At 37.8% G+C, this 16,535-nt stretch overlaps 1 protein-coding gene across 2 annotated transcripts in view; it reads left to right on the top strand.

The window, feature by feature from the left end:
• Positions 1 to 15,478, top strand: part of LOC140942370 (uncharacterized) — a 333,944-nt gene extending 318,466 nt beyond the window's left edge. The window contains exons 2-15 of one of the 2 annotated variants that reach the window (XM_073391327.1): positions 2,450 to 2,569; positions 2,721 to 2,742; positions 3,324 to 3,393; positions 5,493 to 5,602; positions 6,305 to 6,427; positions 6,724 to 6,921; positions 7,797 to 7,842; positions 7,950 to 8,097; positions 10,212 to 10,325; positions 10,603 to 10,685; positions 11,370 to 11,528; positions 13,780 to 13,855; positions 14,264 to 14,313; positions 14,745 to 15,478. In XM_073391327.1, the coding sequence (XP_073247428.1) occupies positions 2,491 to 2,569; positions 2,721 to 2,742; positions 3,324 to 3,393; positions 5,493 to 5,602; positions 6,305 to 6,427; positions 6,724 to 6,921; positions 7,797 to 7,842; positions 7,950 to 8,097; positions 10,212 to 10,325; positions 10,603 to 10,685; positions 11,370 to 11,528; positions 13,780 to 13,855; positions 14,264 to 14,313; positions 14,745 to 14,849 (1,383 nt within the window). In that variant the 5' untranslated portion in view covers positions 2,450 to 2,490 and the 3' untranslated portion in view covers positions 14,850 to 15,478. Of the gene's footprint in view, positions 1 to 2,449; positions 2,570 to 2,720; positions 2,747 to 3,323; positions 3,394 to 5,492; positions 5,603 to 6,304; positions 6,428 to 6,723; positions 6,922 to 7,796; positions 7,843 to 7,949; positions 8,098 to 10,211; positions 10,326 to 10,602; positions 10,686 to 11,369; positions 11,529 to 13,779; positions 13,856 to 14,263; positions 14,314 to 14,744 lie in introns of those variants that run through there. The other variant, XM_073391328.1, reaches the window with a different exon arrangement.
• Positions 15,479 to 16,535: the final 1,057 nt, after the last annotated feature.

Below are 16,535 nucleotides of genomic sequence, written 5' to 3'. Positions count from 1 at the left end.
AACACAGCAATAATAATAATAATTTGTAAATCTACTATAGCGCCTTTTAACATATAAATGATCAAAAGCGTTTTAGAGTCATTCTGTAATTGAAATTTGTAAAATGAATCTATGATAGATAAAACCGATAAAAAGTAAAAATGGTGATAAAAAAACATAAAATCTGGTTAAAACTACATAAATTTTTGAAATACCTTTTGAGCATGCCTCGGAAGGCGAGGGAAATTTGCATCTTGCTCTGCCTTGTGTTATGATTCTCGATTTTATCGCTAGAATAAGAGAGAGAACCTGGGAACGAAGTTGCCATCTTAGTATTCATTACAGTATTCTTCACAGTATTCACGATTCGGGGTTGATGATTCGCGATAACGATATCTTGTTACGTCACTGGCCGGGTAAACAAATATCCTTAGTGATTTAGTGTCGACACGATTCCGATTCATCGCATATTCAAAAATTTCCACTTCAGGAAACGGATTCAAAAAGTTGCGGATTCGAATACCGGATTTACTAGGATATGTGTGGACGGAAACCGTATCCGGAAAGAAAAAGTTACGTATTACAACAATCACACCCGCGGGTAGAAGAATAAGCACATTTATTATTTTAGTACCAAAGAAAGATGTATCTACCGAAGAATTAGCTGTAGCCGGACAAATAAATATTTGTCATTGCCCGGAAAAAAAACACACACAAACTGTGAATGTATCTAGAAATTTGAACAGTGACGGGCATGGAGCGTGATCTCGCATGTATTTGATGGTCTTGAATAAAATTTTTACGCAGTTTTGCCAACTTTACACGACAAATAGTAAAACAATTTTTAAAAAATGTAAACAAAGGGTAAGGATTGGGTAAGGGCGCAAACCCTTGTTTTTGCCAAATTTTCTGACGATTCAAATTGAATTGGTCCTGTTATGACAATCTGTCTCGAAGCCACACATGATGGGGAAAAAGCTGCTGTTTTAACCAAATAGGGGGGCGGTAGTATAAATAGCGCCAGACACGCTAAACGACTCATTCTAGTAGAAGCTGGTCAGACAGTTCATCTAAAATGCCGTAAACATTTGTTTCGACCACAGAAGAAGAATGCCACGTCGCGTAGCAGGGCAACGTGTACTTTTGTTAAAAGGAATGCACCTGTTATCAGCCGACCTTCCGTTACTCCTTCTTTCGACTACCAAGAGAATCCAAAATTCGGAAGAACACGCTTATAGTGGTGTGTACATGAAAAAAAGCTACAAGAAAATTTTGGAAATAGAATTGTGATTACTACAATAAAGAATCTAGGTTTTTGGATAACCTTGAAAGTGTTATCCTATTTGATAACCAAAGTCAACTGCTTTCGATTTTTTCATGGGCGGCAACACACCTTTCCAGTTTCGCACACACTCGTGCTTTTCTCCCTACTAGCAGTCACACACGTAACTTTTAATTATAGACAAATTACAAGTTTATGAAAAAACCTACCGTGTCAATAAGTGTGAAGAGAGCATTGCTTTTTCGCTTGTTGTTTTTACGACTTTGAAGGAACGCTCTCATCTGCGCTCTTATCTTACATTATTTGAACAAGCTTAAGTGGCATCAGTGATTTTTGCAACCATTCAAAGACAGCACAACCATTCTGTTAGTGGTTCTATGCAGGTGTCAGAATTGACTAAGTTGAAATAATTCGAGCAGAAATTATTACTTCAAAAGACCTTTATTCTCTGGTAATTACTGACCATTTTCCCCCGTTCGTTTATTTTTCTGCAGTGAGTACTTATTCAGAAGCAAGGAAAAAATCAATAAAGAGGCAAACGGAATTCCCACCCAAACTGTTAAATGATACCAATGTACTCTACTTGAAGACAGATGATATGACACTAATCTTCTAATACTAACAACATAATAAATCTAAAAAAGACTAAATTTATGGTCTTCAAACCAACACAATAACTTACAAATTGTAATATTCACATGATAAGTCAGGGACCGCGGAGCAAGGTGAAAAGTGGGAGGGCTGACAATTGAAAATAACTTTTTCATATTGAAAATCGAAAAAGGGAATAAAATTATAGTATTTGATTTGTTTCTGTCGCGTAACTTTGCATACTTTATCCAGTATTTGTTGCTCTTTATAGGTCGGCATTAGTGAAGATACCGAAATTCTTCATACGATTTTCATTCCGTCCAGCAAATGTGTTTGCGATCTGAATCACGTCCAAGCTTTCCGTTAATTTCTTATGACAATAAAGTACTGTCAAGTTGCTGAATCGTTGCTCTTTCATGTTCGATCGCAGCCATGTCTTTCAGCTCCTCGCCGTCAGGGTCGTAGCCTCCCCCGCAGGGTGGACGTTTCGCCCGGCCCGGAGGACCAGGGGAGGAATTTGATGTGGGCTTTCCCCAGACCCTTTCGGTAAGAAGAAAGCCTGGGACTATTCATAACTATTGACAACAAAGTGTTTCTTGCTGCTTCGTTGTGTTAGATTTTTTTCCAAAGATCTTTTAATGGAGAAGATTCCCGTTAAATTGTACGTGTATGATATTTCAAGAGGTTTTGCAAAGCAGTTGTCGCCACTCCTGTTAGGTGAGTCTTTTATCCATCAGTGAAAAAGCTGTACATACATATTCTGATCGATCTCTGCATGCTGAGTCATTCGAATGAGGGACTTCTCTTACAAAATGGGATATTATCTTATCAAGAAGTTGATGATTATCTATCCTTATTATACCGACAGGGAAAAGAATTGAAGGAGTTTGGTATGTAAATTTAAAGTTTAATTTCATTTTACTACCAAAATTAGTAAAATGTTTTAGCTAAATAGTTCAGTGAATAATTATAATATTGTTAGATATTTGCACGCTCACTTCAACTGGAGACAAAAAAAGTTGTCACATTAGTTACCCTTAGCCAATTTACTTGGCTGTGTAGAATTTGAAACCTCGTTCTTGGAAAGCTAGCTCTTATAGAATTATTTAACAAAATATACATTTCTTTAGATACCATCCTGGTCCTACTGTCACATGTGTGTTATAAACAACATAACTTGTATAAGGGCTTCTGATATAACAGTATGCAAAATGTGCAATTTTGCAAATCCCATCCAAATCAATCACAATTGTGTTTCAGTTAAAAATCCAGTTCAAAGGCTCTGCATGCAGAGCCTTTGAGACTTTTCTAACATTCAGATTCTGAATGAAATGAGGGTACTGGTGCAGAGAAATTTCTGATATTGCTTGACAACAGACCCGTTTGTGGGAATAAACTGAAGTCTTGAGTCCCCATGATACCCATATCAGATTGATTGTTCTAAAATGTTGGTTTAATCAATTAATTAAAGGCACACTGGTATAGTCTGCTTCGGCAGAGAGTACTTTTATGGTGGAGGTGGCATAGAGAGCTGTTTACCAGTAAGTTTGTTTTTATAGTTAGAACTGTGTTTTGTGTTTTACCTTCAACTGCTTAACAAGCTCAGAAGCTAAGACATGCCATAACAATACGGTAATCAAAGTCTTAAGCTGCCATACATTGATTGACTTAGTCATGTTTTGGCAGGTGTAAGCCATTAGCAGTGATTTTGTTACAAATAGTTCTGGTGAGTCCAGAGACTCATCTTGTGAAAAATCATGAGTCCCAGTCCAGAACCATTGAGTCCCAGTTCCAAAAACAATATCCCTGGGTCTTTTGTAACCACACAGTTAATCTGAAGGCAGACTCCAGAACTCTGTATCAGTACAGTTTACTGAAATAAAAATGTACTTCTTCTATTGTAAAGCACATATTTAACAAAGACTACCAGGAATAAGCATCATGTCACAACAGCCACAAGAACAGCCACAGAAATCACACAAACAGGATATTCTACGATGACATCTTCATGTCGATCAATTGATCTTTGCATCCTATGGGGCGCATACCACAAATTATTTGCGTCTTTGGGGATTTTTTTGCATCAGGGATACAGGACGCAGAGGTAACAAAATCACTGCATTAGCGTTGCCACTTGATAAATATAGATATAATTCAAATGACTTAACAGCTAAAAAAAAATAAAGTATGCAGCTTTATATCTAGTGAATGTGTATACTTGTATGTGATGCCAGTTGGTATACACTTAACTCATTTGGTTTTGGTTTTTGGCTTGGGGATATGAATTTTATCTTCTCGTGCTGACAGTATCTCTCGCTCGTTCGCTTCGCTCACTCATGAGAGATACTTTCAGCACTCGAAGATAAAATTCGTATCCCTGCGCAGCCGTGTAATATCCTCTATTTACACATGTTTTGTTCTAGACGTAGAGCTTGCGTTGTATTCTTTAATAGGCACTTGGAGGAACATTATAAACAAAGTGTTTTGGTTGTTCAACTATTGCATGTGGAAGAAAGTTATCTAATCAATGAACTAATAACACAAAGAATTGTGAACTCCATAAACATTCTGATAATATGAAAGCATTTTGGCAATAAATTAGCTGGAAATTTGAAATTTGGACATTTGATCATATTCGAATGTTAATTTGCGCGCTATAAGCAATAAATATTATAATAAATATTAAATTTGACACTAAATGAACTTGCTTAGCCTCTTCAAGTTCAAAACTACTATTGTTCACGTTTGGTGAATTTTGGGTGTGAAATTGCAATGTTTGGCTATATTATTACAGGGCTTCTGATATTTCGCGGAAAAAAAGCAAAATTTCGCGGGATTTTCAGGGGCAAATTCGCGGAAAAATCGGCCGATTTCGCGGGACTTTCGCGGGAAAAAAGTCAAAATTCGCGGAAAATAGGCCGATTTCGCAGGATTTTCGCAGGAGAAAAGACAAAATTCGCAGAAAAATCGGCCGATTTCGCGGGATTTTAGCGGAAAAAAGTCAAATTACGAAGGATTTTCAGGGGCAAATTCTAAGAAAAATCGGCCGATTTCACGGGAAATTTCGGGGGGAAACTTAGCCAAGAAACAATCAGTAAAAAACAGCCGATTTCGCTGAATTTTGGGGGGGCAAATTTAGCTAAAATCGATCAATTTTGCGTCGATATGACCAGCGTTTTTTAACGTTTTTTTAACAGGGATAATCATTTACTCTTTCCACAACAGTTTGCTCGAGAAATGAGCGAATGCTGAAGCTATTAACATTATGGTTAGTACCCAGCTTTTCGCAACGGTCATCTAAACACGCCTGGTAGTTTTGGGACGTTGTTTACTCGTTGCAGTAAACGAATTGGACGATTGGGGTGAATAAAACAGGTCTAATAGCCAAGATAAGTATTAAATATGTTTTGCCGGCATGTATTTGGAAATATTTCTGGCGGATTTCGCGGTATTTCGCGTTTTTTTGGGAATTTCGCGGGATTTCGCGGGTCCGCGCGAAATATCAGAAGCCCTGTTAATATACAACATTGATTTGTCTGTTAGTAAAGAATGGAAGTAAAAGATCTTCCATTTTGCTCACATGGCTAATATGATCCATTAGTTATCAAACATTATTGTAACTACATGTTAATTTTTTGAGGGAGGAACTATTCTTGGTAGTCCTGATGAGGTGGTAGATATGGGAGACACTGAAATCTTTCAAGATGTTTTTGAAGAGTTCTTGAATGGAATTGGGCAACAAGATTTTAGGTAATTTGTTAATCAAGTCTCAATTTAATAACATGAACTGTTCTTTCCAGTCTTGTCAGATATATGGAATTAGCCACATATATCATAAAATCAAACTATAAGCCCAACTCAATGTACTTTTTTGTGAGGATGTGATAAACAGTAAAAAAAGTTGGTCCAGCATTTTATCAAGTTTACTACAGGACTGTGACTTGTTTCAAAGTTCAATTAAGAATACATGGAATCCTTTTTCTGTGTACAATCTGGAAACCAAAAAATTCAGCTTCAACCCGACCCTTAATATCTTAGACCTAAGATCTTAGACCTAAAACTTTGGTTGACATAAGGTGTCAATTTGAAAGCTATTAAAATTTGGCATGGCCTCAGGTCACTTAGTCTTAAACTTTCTTGATTTGAAGCTTATAGAGATTGAAAAAAAGAATTAAAACAATGCCAAAATACATCTTAGTTATCATGGCAGATCAGACACAGTAATGCGTGAAACAGTGTTGCGGTTAACTAATTTCCTTTTCAACCCGCGGGACCTGATTTTGCCAGTAAGGAATTTTTCTACTTCCATTTTCTATCAGGGAATGCAGGCTGAACCTTTGGTTTTTAGTTTTCCTGTGATGAAAATTTTTTTTTGGTATTTTTTTTTGTAAAAAAATGCTGTTAAAAAGTGTAACCACTGATCCATCTTAAAATCCCCTTGATAATCAACAGACCAGAGAAGTACCACTTGTTTGAACACAACTGCAACACATTCTCTGCCGAAGTTGCCATGTTCTTAACAGGCAACAAAATCCCTCAACACATTCAGGATCTTCCATCAGAAGTGCTCAACACGTAAGTTAGTTGTTTATTTTCCCCTAAGCATCATGTCAATAAGAGTTAAAATATATTATATTTTTAATAATTACTTGATCAATTTTGGCAGCTGGTATCATAGGAAGTCCAATTTCTAATTTCTAGGGTCAAAAAATAGTTATCAGTATTTAAAATAATTTATGTTGATATCAGTTTTATTTTGGAGCAAATTTTTGTGTATCAAATGCATCTTTATAATAATTACAGTCAAGTAACAACAACAAGACTGATTAAAACAATATGCCAATGGAGGCTCCATTTTGTTTATATTTCAGTTCATTTGGCCAGATGATAAGACCTATTATTGACTCCATGTCTGTAAGACCAACTGCTGCAAGTGGAACATCATCAGTATCACATTCAAGCTCAGCATCCTCATCATCAACAACACAACCAGAATCCATATTTGAGCCAAGAGATACTTCATCAGCCAATCAGACAGCTGCAGGGAGGAGGGGTCAACCAGATGGCTGGTCAGTCTGTTTTAAATGAGCTTATTTTCGAACCTCCATATAACAAAGGGCCAAGCTAAGGGACTGGCCAAATTGGCTCACAAAAATGAACTTTCATTATGTCAGGGTTTGTTTCTTGTATTTTACTATTACTGGGGTGAAGAATATCGTTCAACAACAACATTTTCTTACAAATGACAATCCCTGACTTTTCTTATGCTTTACATTTTTCAGTGTGGTGCAAAAAGGCGAAGGGTGGGTATGGAAAGAGAATAATACAAATACTCCTACATTTGTCCCTTCCTCTGATCTCCCACCCCTTTGGAGGGGACGTGCCACGGAGATTAGCTGTTGTTTTCATTCTTACTTATTCTTACTTGCACACAGGCCACTATTTTTGATCCGTAAAGTTAATGGAACTTTTTATGAAAGTTTCTTTTTGCTGGTCAGATGCATTTGTAAAAGTGTCCGTTGTCTTTTATACTAGCCTATGTCGTTATTTAGCGCTCTATTTATGTGAGAGAAGATATGTCAAAAATTTTGTCTGGACAAAGGGAATTCTCCTTCATAGGCAGGTGTCTGGGTGAAGAATCATTGTTCATGACTTGACATGACTTGCTGAAAACACAGCTTAAAACATAAACAAATGGGTTGAGGGGATGGCTGTGAGGGAGAGGTTAAAATTGTTGATTCAGTTGGTCGGAAAATTTACATTATCAAGAAAACATCCACAAGGAAACAGGTGGGGAAAGTCAGAGAATTTCAGAAACCCCTGGCTGAGGCAACCATCTGTTAAGAGGGAGTTGCCTGTATCTGGAATAAGCCTGAATTCTTAGTTCTGTATTTACACATGTTTTACTTTTTTAACAAGGCTAAATTTTTTTTCCAATTGACAGTCAAAGCTCAGTGCTGAGAAAGGCCAACACATTCAACCAAGTTGATGTAAGTCTGTGAAATTTTATAAAATAAACCTTGGAAATCCGTATTTCCTTACAGCCTTGTAGTGTCTTGTGAATTTAAGGTTTTACATTCGTTTATAATTTATTTAGATGGCCTCAGATGTAGCTCAGCTGAAAGACGTTCTTACAGACACAAAAGAATTTTCAGATGAGGAGTTGAGTCATCTTGATGAATTAAAAGACTGCCTACATAACAAAGATCTGATAGGAGTGCAAGAAAGGCAAATTCAAGTTCTTGGTAAGTTCAGTTGTACTTTGCTTTAACACTGTGCGTTATTTTTCCTTACGTTTTTGTCTCCTGTCACCTTCCTCGTTAGATAAAAGTTACCTTCGTCATGAATTACATGGCCGTATGCCTCCTTCCCCCGCCCCCACTCCCTTCACTTTTTGGGCGAAAATGGAAGGGAAAAAAAATTACAACTTTATTGTCGAAAATACTGATTTAATAACCAACGCAATTCCCCGTTTGATTTTACAAAATATGTTGTTAGGGCTAATTTTTAAACTTCTCAAGTCCGTTTAAATCCCTGTAATGCTAGAAAAGCACAGATGAAGGACAACCCAACGTACATTTTCCCGGAACTAAACAAGACTATAACAGATGTATCAGATATTTTGAAGCCCTGGACTTGCTAGTGAACCGGAATCAAGTCTAGATTGATCAACCAGATTATAAAATCCAGGAGCGTAGCGTCCATCTACGAACGTGTGGAAAATAATTTTTTTATATATGTTATAGGTCAAATTTGATTTCAGGTTAATTTTGATTTAACCTAGGCTGATTCTTTATTTTTTCCTTTGTCTCCTAGCCCTAATTCATAAATAATTAGGGCTAGATAGAAGACAAGACAAATAGAGAATCAACTTAGGTTAAAAAAATTTAACCTGAAATCGAATTTGACCTGTAACATATACAATGATTTCCTGCAAGCACTTTTATCATTAAACACTGAGGGTGACTGGTTTTTTGAATTTGCATTATATGATCTTTATATTGGTGTCTTTTGCCCGTCTGAAGGGTAAATGCTCGCCCTTTATAGCCAGTGCATCACTAGGGATGTTTCGCAGTAGAGACGAGAATAGACAGGCTCTCTCCCCCTTTGCTTGTAATTTCCTTGATGGCGTCACTGTTTTACCTTTTTCCGCAAACACTGTACTATAACGACAATGCTAGATATGGGTAAAATATGTTCTAACCATTTCCACTTTCTTTTGTATTGAGTAAAATGTCCTGTGGATAACGCAGAACTACAATGGCATTTCCGAGCCCCTAAATTTAAACCTTTTCTGTGGGGAGTATGCCCCGGACGATCATTCCCCCTACTTTGAAGCGCCTTCGGCCTTCTAACTTTTTTTCCCTAACGTACACCTTCAAAATCTCAAGCTACGCCCCTGAAATCTATATGAATCTGGAAAACTTGCTTCTCACAACAGTTGCAGGGGGCGATTTTTCAAGTGAGCCGTTATCAACCTGGAACTTTTATGATTCAGATATAAACTTGGAACGTGTTGAAACGCAGCTTACAATTTTGAAAATACATGCTCAAGAAAGTTCTATAGCCTCCGTGTCATCCATAATAGAATCTCTTAATGCAAATGAACCTGCTTCATTCAGATAGACTGCAACAGGTTTAGTGAAACTGATATTAGTTATGCATGCTACAAATGCTTTGAGTAAAAGGTCTTTCAGTGCCACAACAGTCGTGCCCACCCACTTTCAAATTCGTTCCTACGGTCCTGATATTAAAAGATTTTAGTTACTCAATCTGTTTGCTTGATCATCATCATCATCATTATCATCATCATCATCATAATCGTCATAGCTCGTCTTGTCAAAGTGAAGCAAACCAAAGCAAAGTGTGTTGTCACGTCAACCTAGTTGCTCGTGCCAACTTCAACAACACCAAATGCTTTATTTGCATGACCATTAAAAAATTACAGTATTGCAAAAGCTATTAGTCTAATTTAAGTACTAATTCATCTAATTAGTAGGTGTAAAACATTACAAAACGTTACAGTTCTCATTCATTCATTCATTAATAATTATTAGTTTGGTTCTTAATTCAAAGCATTGCGAGATAAATGAAACTAATTGACAGTTAATTAAATAATCAGAAGAATTCATAAGAAGAGATATTAAAGTATCGTGTGAAAGTGATTTGAAGTCAGGTATTTTAGTTTCTAGTTTGGAGAAAATTAATTATAAGGCCGCCACCTGCCCCTTGCAATAGTTACCTGTCATTCATCGAGAACCTACTCTCTACATCAACGATCAGACTGTTTGCTAAAAGGGGTGATGAAAGGTCAGGCTTTATTAGAAAAGGTTATATTGATCCTTAAATTGTTTTACAGATAAGGTGGTTGACAAGTATTTAACTCAAGAGAAATATTGCTCCGCTGTTCAGCTTAGTTTGAAATTTCTTCAAGTGTTGTCATTAAATGATCAGTTATATTCTGATTCTAAAGGTGAGTTTTAAATTTTGTGTACTGTTAAAAAAGACTTGAACCCAAGGTAAAACCTTATAATTATACTCGCATCACTGCATTTTCCGCAGGCAAAACAAGATTTTTTTAGTGAGTCTAGCCCCTAGACTTAATATCATCATCTTGCCAATGTTCGACATTTTTAGTTATACTGAAGAGGGAAAATAAATGCAAAAACATCGGAGGTTATCTTTATTTAACTGAAGCTGGATACTGTAAATTTAAAATTCAATGCAGGTCTGTGTATTGTTTCAAACAGGTTTACAGGAAACTGTGAATATGACCTGCAGACAATTTTCAGACATAAATTCCTCTTCAAGTCAAGTTGAATGTGTGAAGCTGGTAAGTGACTTACAAAGTTCTGCTTGCCCAGCAGGCCAGCTGCCAGAGATGATTTTGCTAAGTGATTATGTTGACTTCTGGAGAATTTTAAAAAAGCATGCTCTATAAGTCCTTAGAGGTTTATACTTGTACCTATTTTGTTATTACCTTAAAACAAGGAGAAAGCATCATAATAGTAACTTCGATTTGCCAATGATCCTTTCTTTCTGTTTGGAAGTCATTGACTAACGTTTGAGTTCGAGATAACTCCTAGTGGCTACAGTGGCTGTACGTTTTGGATGGGTTCGTTACTGCCCTCTGATTCACTTAGATCTAAAGCGGACATCTTAGCTCTGTAGATGCAATGTTAAATGCGTCATTTGACTCATCAGCACTGCCACTTAGCTACTGAGGATGACCTATTGTTATATTAGGCTCTTCTTATTTTCATTGCGTTAGCAGGACAATTATATGATCATGACGTCTTTTTACCACAACTACAAGAGTTCTTCAGTTTTTTGTTTTCTTGTGAAAATTATGGTTATTGTTTTTCAATCCTCAGGTTAGGGTTCGACAAATTTAAAAGCGAAAACGAAACGCATTCTGGTAGTTGTAGTCAAATGTCGTCATCATGAAAACCTGGAAAACGGCCTCAGACTGAAACGTTAATTCCAATTCACTTATTAGTCATATTTTGTGTTGTAGTATTGTTGTGTTACCAGCCATCAGACAGGTCACTCAGTCATGTTTAAAGACACTCGCTCTACTCCCCTTGCTGCTGTCACTGTGAACTGTCTTCTGAGCAAAAATGAAGATCTCACTACCGTAGGCGCTGCATTGGCTTCAAATATTGCTCGATTTAAGGTAACTTGTATGTTCTCAACCATTCACAGTGCGCGAGTACAACGGGGGGTGACAGCTCTAACAAGGGCTGTTTCGGGAGAAAAACAAATTTATTCCGGGAATCTGGAGATTTTGCCGGGAATCGGGAAACCTGGGAAATTTTTCGTGAAGTATGAGATATTTTCGGGACATTGAGCAAAGATTTGATATTACATGTTATCAAACAATATATATACAGTGATATGCTCCCAGTGTATGCGCTGTATTCTATGTATTTTAACACTTGAAAACGGCCGAACCCCCCATGATATGAAAAGACCAATCAGCAACGTTTCCAACTAAAATAGCATGAAGTTCGAGTGCGATTGACCACGTGCAATCCCCTGCGGATTAAAACAAGAGCCGTGCTGGTGCAAGGCACATACTATCAGTTCACACCAGATCCCATCATTCATTAGTTCAGGGGTATTTTTACGCTGCACTTTGACGAGTTTTAAGAGCACATTCCACTGATTACATACTGGAAAACTTGTAAAAGTACGTAAGAAGTATGTAAGAAAAAAACGAAACTCATTTAACTTTGTTAAACACAAATGAGGCCATAAAAAGTAATATGTCTGTGAAGGCTCTTTAATCATCCTGATCTCGTTGGGGTCCTTCCCATTTTGCTCGAAAATCCCGAATCCCGATCAATATGCGTTCGGGATAGGAAAATTTCAGATTTCGACAGTTGTTCTGAAATTTTCAAATGAATTCTTATGATACTCATACAATGACACCACACAGAGTATACTTAGCTGAAAGTGATATCCAGAGCAATTTCAAAAACCGCACAACTTGTATAAAATAAAATTCACTACTTCTACGCAAAGTCACGCCAATAAAAATAAGAATAAAAAGGACAATTGATTTAGAGAACATTTTGGACAGAATTTGTCCTCTCAGAACACTAGAAATGGCGTTTCAGAGCAACAAGATTTCAAACTTTTCTGGGGAGCATGCCCCCAGACCCCCCTAGTTGTTGGCCCCTTCACTGCTCGCCTGATTCATTTGTGATTAAAAAACAAAAAAACACGATTTTATATACTTAAAAAGTTTGATAGTCTTTCTGTGTTAACATGATACCCTCTAAACGAAAAAATAACTAAGATTAGATAATTAACAAGTTACATAATTAACAAGAAGCTGCAAAAAATCTCTAATCAAAATTTTAATTTTAATTGATAAAACAATTTTGTGAAGTTAAACATTTATGGGGAATGCCACCGAAAAATTCGGGAGGGTCGACGAAATTTCCGGGAGGACATAAAGTTATTCATAGGACTGCCCAAACAGCCTTTGTTAGAGTTGTCACCCCCCGTAGTACAGTACTTTGACAAGACTTATTCAGACACGTTAAAAAGACCCATGAGATTTTTCGTTTATTGGTGACTTATAGTGTTCCAGTAGCGTTAATTTCTTCATTGGATTATCAAAACGTTTGGATTTGAAATTTACACCATCCTTTCAGAGTATACAAATAATAATAAAGTTTCTAAGCATAACAAAATTGGAGAATGAAGGACAGCTATCCCGCGAGCAAGCTTTCCTATTTGGGCGAGCGAAGCGAGCCGCGCGAGAACGCGCGAGCGAGCCGCGAGCGGCCGAGGAAAGGAGAGCCTCAAATGATGTCTCATAAATTTTCAATTGTTACTTCGCCCAGACGAAGGGAGATACCATTGGCTGAAAATGACGTTCCGGATATCAAAGTTGATTGATAACAGGCTCAGCTGGCCTGCCCGAAATTTTCGCGGCAAACGTAGAAACACGATGCTCTTATTCCCAAAACCCGTGTTGTGTCGGCGATCGCTGAACTCACTCCGAAAAAGGAGACCGGCAGAGGAAGAAAATCGCTTTCTCCTTCTGTGAGAGTTAACTGTCGTCTGTGTGTCAAATTTGGTTCTCAGGGGGATCATACTGGAACCGAGAGCTTGTTTCAGCTCTCAAAGCAGGCGGGCTCGTCTGATGTAATTCTCGCAAAGCTGTACGTGTGAAAGTGTTGGATTGCCAATAGAATATTGCGAGCAGAGGATAAGTCGGACTGAGTTTGTAGTTCTTGTGGAAGGAAAAGCAGAGCCCTTCATCAGTTTTATCCCCCAAATGGAGAGCTTGCTCACACGCTAAGGACAGCAAGTGATGGACCCATCACATGAATGTCATTATCCCCTCTCGAGAACAGTGAACAATTATGAACATACACTGTAGTGGTAATTAAATTTATTTATTTATTCAGGTACACGAAGAAATTGCCCTTGAGTGTTCGACAGCTGTTATTGAAGTTTTGAGCAAGGATGTGTCACCAGAAACAGGTCGGTCTTTCACACAGAATTCTGCTCGCTTTTAAAGTGTCTTGCCCTGCATGTGGGCTGTTGTGTTGAGATCTCGCGCGTTTCCAACCCATGGTAATTCTGGGTGAGGATTAGAGAAGAGGAAGATTTTCTTTCCAAATTGAAGTTTTAAAGCTCTGAATACGTTCTCTGCCTACCATATGAAAGTTCAAACTTTCGATTCCATAAAAAAATTCCGTCTAAGGTGGGAGGTGATTCGGGGAGGCGATTAATCGAGGGAATGCCATTATTCGAGGAAGTATGGACAAATGGCTAGTTAATATTAGAAAGTCTGTTCATAAATTAGTTTTCTCTTACCCTCAAAGGCTTCTAAAGGTCGTTTTCTTTTCAAGGTATGAACTCATTTATCTTTTGTTTCATTGTTGTCAGGTCATAACTGCCTTTACGCATTGAGAAGATTTATAGACTGCAGTTCTGAGGTAGTTTAATTTTCTTGTCTAAATTCTGTCACAAAACTTTAAACACTTTGATTTAATTTGACAGGTTAATTTTGCGCTGACTTTTCACAGTAAAGTTCAAGGCACACGCACTTTCTCAAAACGCTAACATGCCATCTGATTACAGTTGAAACTCTACGGGCGAGACCAGCTCCATTAAACGGCCTCCTTTCCAATTCACAATTTTTATGTGATTGCTTACCTTTTCTCTCCTATTTAATATCCACATTGTTTGTTTGTTAAGCCATCATTCAGCATCATTCGTATCATGCCCTAGTAGTATCTACAGATTCATCTGCAAAGCAGTAGCTTAACTTTTAAAGGCAGGATTGGGTTACTTGGATAAATATTTACAAAATAAAACCCGATTAACGATGCGACAGACAACTGCAATAATTTTTTGTTTGCTTCAGGTGGCAGGTCTTGCAAGTGTCTTGGGACTCAGTGTGGAGAAGTTTAAAGGAAGCAGTCCTGAAATGGATGAACTTTGTAAAGACTTAGAGAAACTTCTCAGCTGACGAACACTCTTGGGCTCTCATGAGTCAGTCAACATATGTTGATTCAAAAGCTGCTGTTTGGAACACCAGACTTTTGTCAGAGCGGATTACGGGTTATTGGTTCATGTAGACAATTTGGGAGCCGAAGAAATTTTTGCAAAACTTCATTTCTAAACTCGGCGCTGTAAATTCCAATGGAAACAAAGGGATATATAACCCACATACAATCACAATCCATTGATTTACACGGCTCTGACAAACGGCTAGTGCTCGAGTCGCGGCCAGCTTTTGAATCTCCTTTGGAAAAGAGAATGTTAATTTTTGTTTATATTGGAAGTCGTTAAGCGTTAGTGCTTTGACGGGTTTACAGGCATTAAAATTAAATAACCACTAGCAAATAATTCAAGTATAACGTAACATGGTTTACGCTTCAAAACACAAGGCAAACTGTTAGGTAAACTGTTGGTCATTTACAAACATGGCCAAGAACTTGAAATCGTTACGATCGCCAAACAAATCCTCTTCCTTCTCCCAAGTGATTATTACCTCATAGAAGGCCTTACTGCAGAACGTTCTTCGTTAGTTTTTGCCTCAACAGAACGTGAATAAAACTAAAAGGAACTGCAAATAAATGAACGCTTGGATTGAAAGAGCTTTTGGAACATTTTTGCGTAATGTGCTGTAATTAATCTCGCTTACGTAAGCAGCGAGACTCATTATCTGCAACGCGGGTACTCCCTTATTCAGTGGAACCTTGATATAACGAACCTTCATATAAAGACGTCCTCGGTATAACGAACGATTTTATTTACCCCACTAATTGTAAAATATATGAAAAAGAACCTCGATATAACGAACCTTTATATAACGAAGTCCTCGGTATAACGAACGATTTTCTTTACCCAGCTAATAGTAAAATATATGATAAAGAACCTCGATATAACGAACCTTTATATAACGAAGTCCTCGGTATAACGAACGATTTTCTTTACCCCAGTAATAGTAAAATATGTAGAAAAGCACCTCGATATAACGAAACCTCGTTATAGCGAACAAATTTTACCAGTCCCTTAGCACTTCGTTATATCGAGGTTCCACTGTATAGGCTATATAGGTATGTGCCGCGCCAAAGGTATGGTTTTGTAGCCGTTTTGGTGTGAAATGGGAAACTACTTCTTCGTCATTTGGCGATAAGACTGTCTCCCTTTTAATGTTTACGCCAACCGTGTACGTGCCGTAACAGCTTGCCACGTGTTCCGGTTACGGGCCGGGCTCCAGGGCTTCTGGTCTTAGATAGGGTATCAATTTTTTTATCAGGTCTGAAATAGGGTAGGGAAAATCACAGATTTTGGTCTGAGGTAGGTTAAGGGTTTCTGTGCCGCACACCCCCACCCAATTTTTCTGGAAGTACCCCCCGGCATTTTTCGTCGTATTTTATACACAAATGAGGGGGGGGGGGGGCGCATCATGGCAGGCGTTACTTGCGGAGACCGTGGAAACTGGGACTAAGAATCATTACGCCATCGAAGCCACGCATGTTTTGCGAAGAAAGCCTAGAAAAGATTAAATTTAGAACTTTTCCGAAAGGTGTCGGTCCACGAATTCTGTCGCTTGAAAGCGTTAATTACTTTGGAACAAGTGAACACTACTGAGTGGTCGAAAAAAAAAATAAGGATCTTAATTAGCAAAACTGCGATGGTCGGGTGT

Source organism: Porites lutea, chromosome 6 (genome assembly GCF_958299795.1).
Source record: "Porites lutea chromosome 6, jaPorLute2.1, whole genome shotgun sequence".
Taxonomy (NCBI): Eukaryota; Metazoa; Cnidaria; class Anthozoa; order Scleractinia; family Poritidae; genus Porites; species Porites lutea.
The sequence above is the reverse complement of the archived record's forward strand: the minus strand, read 5'-3'. Positions and strand labels throughout refer to the sequence as shown.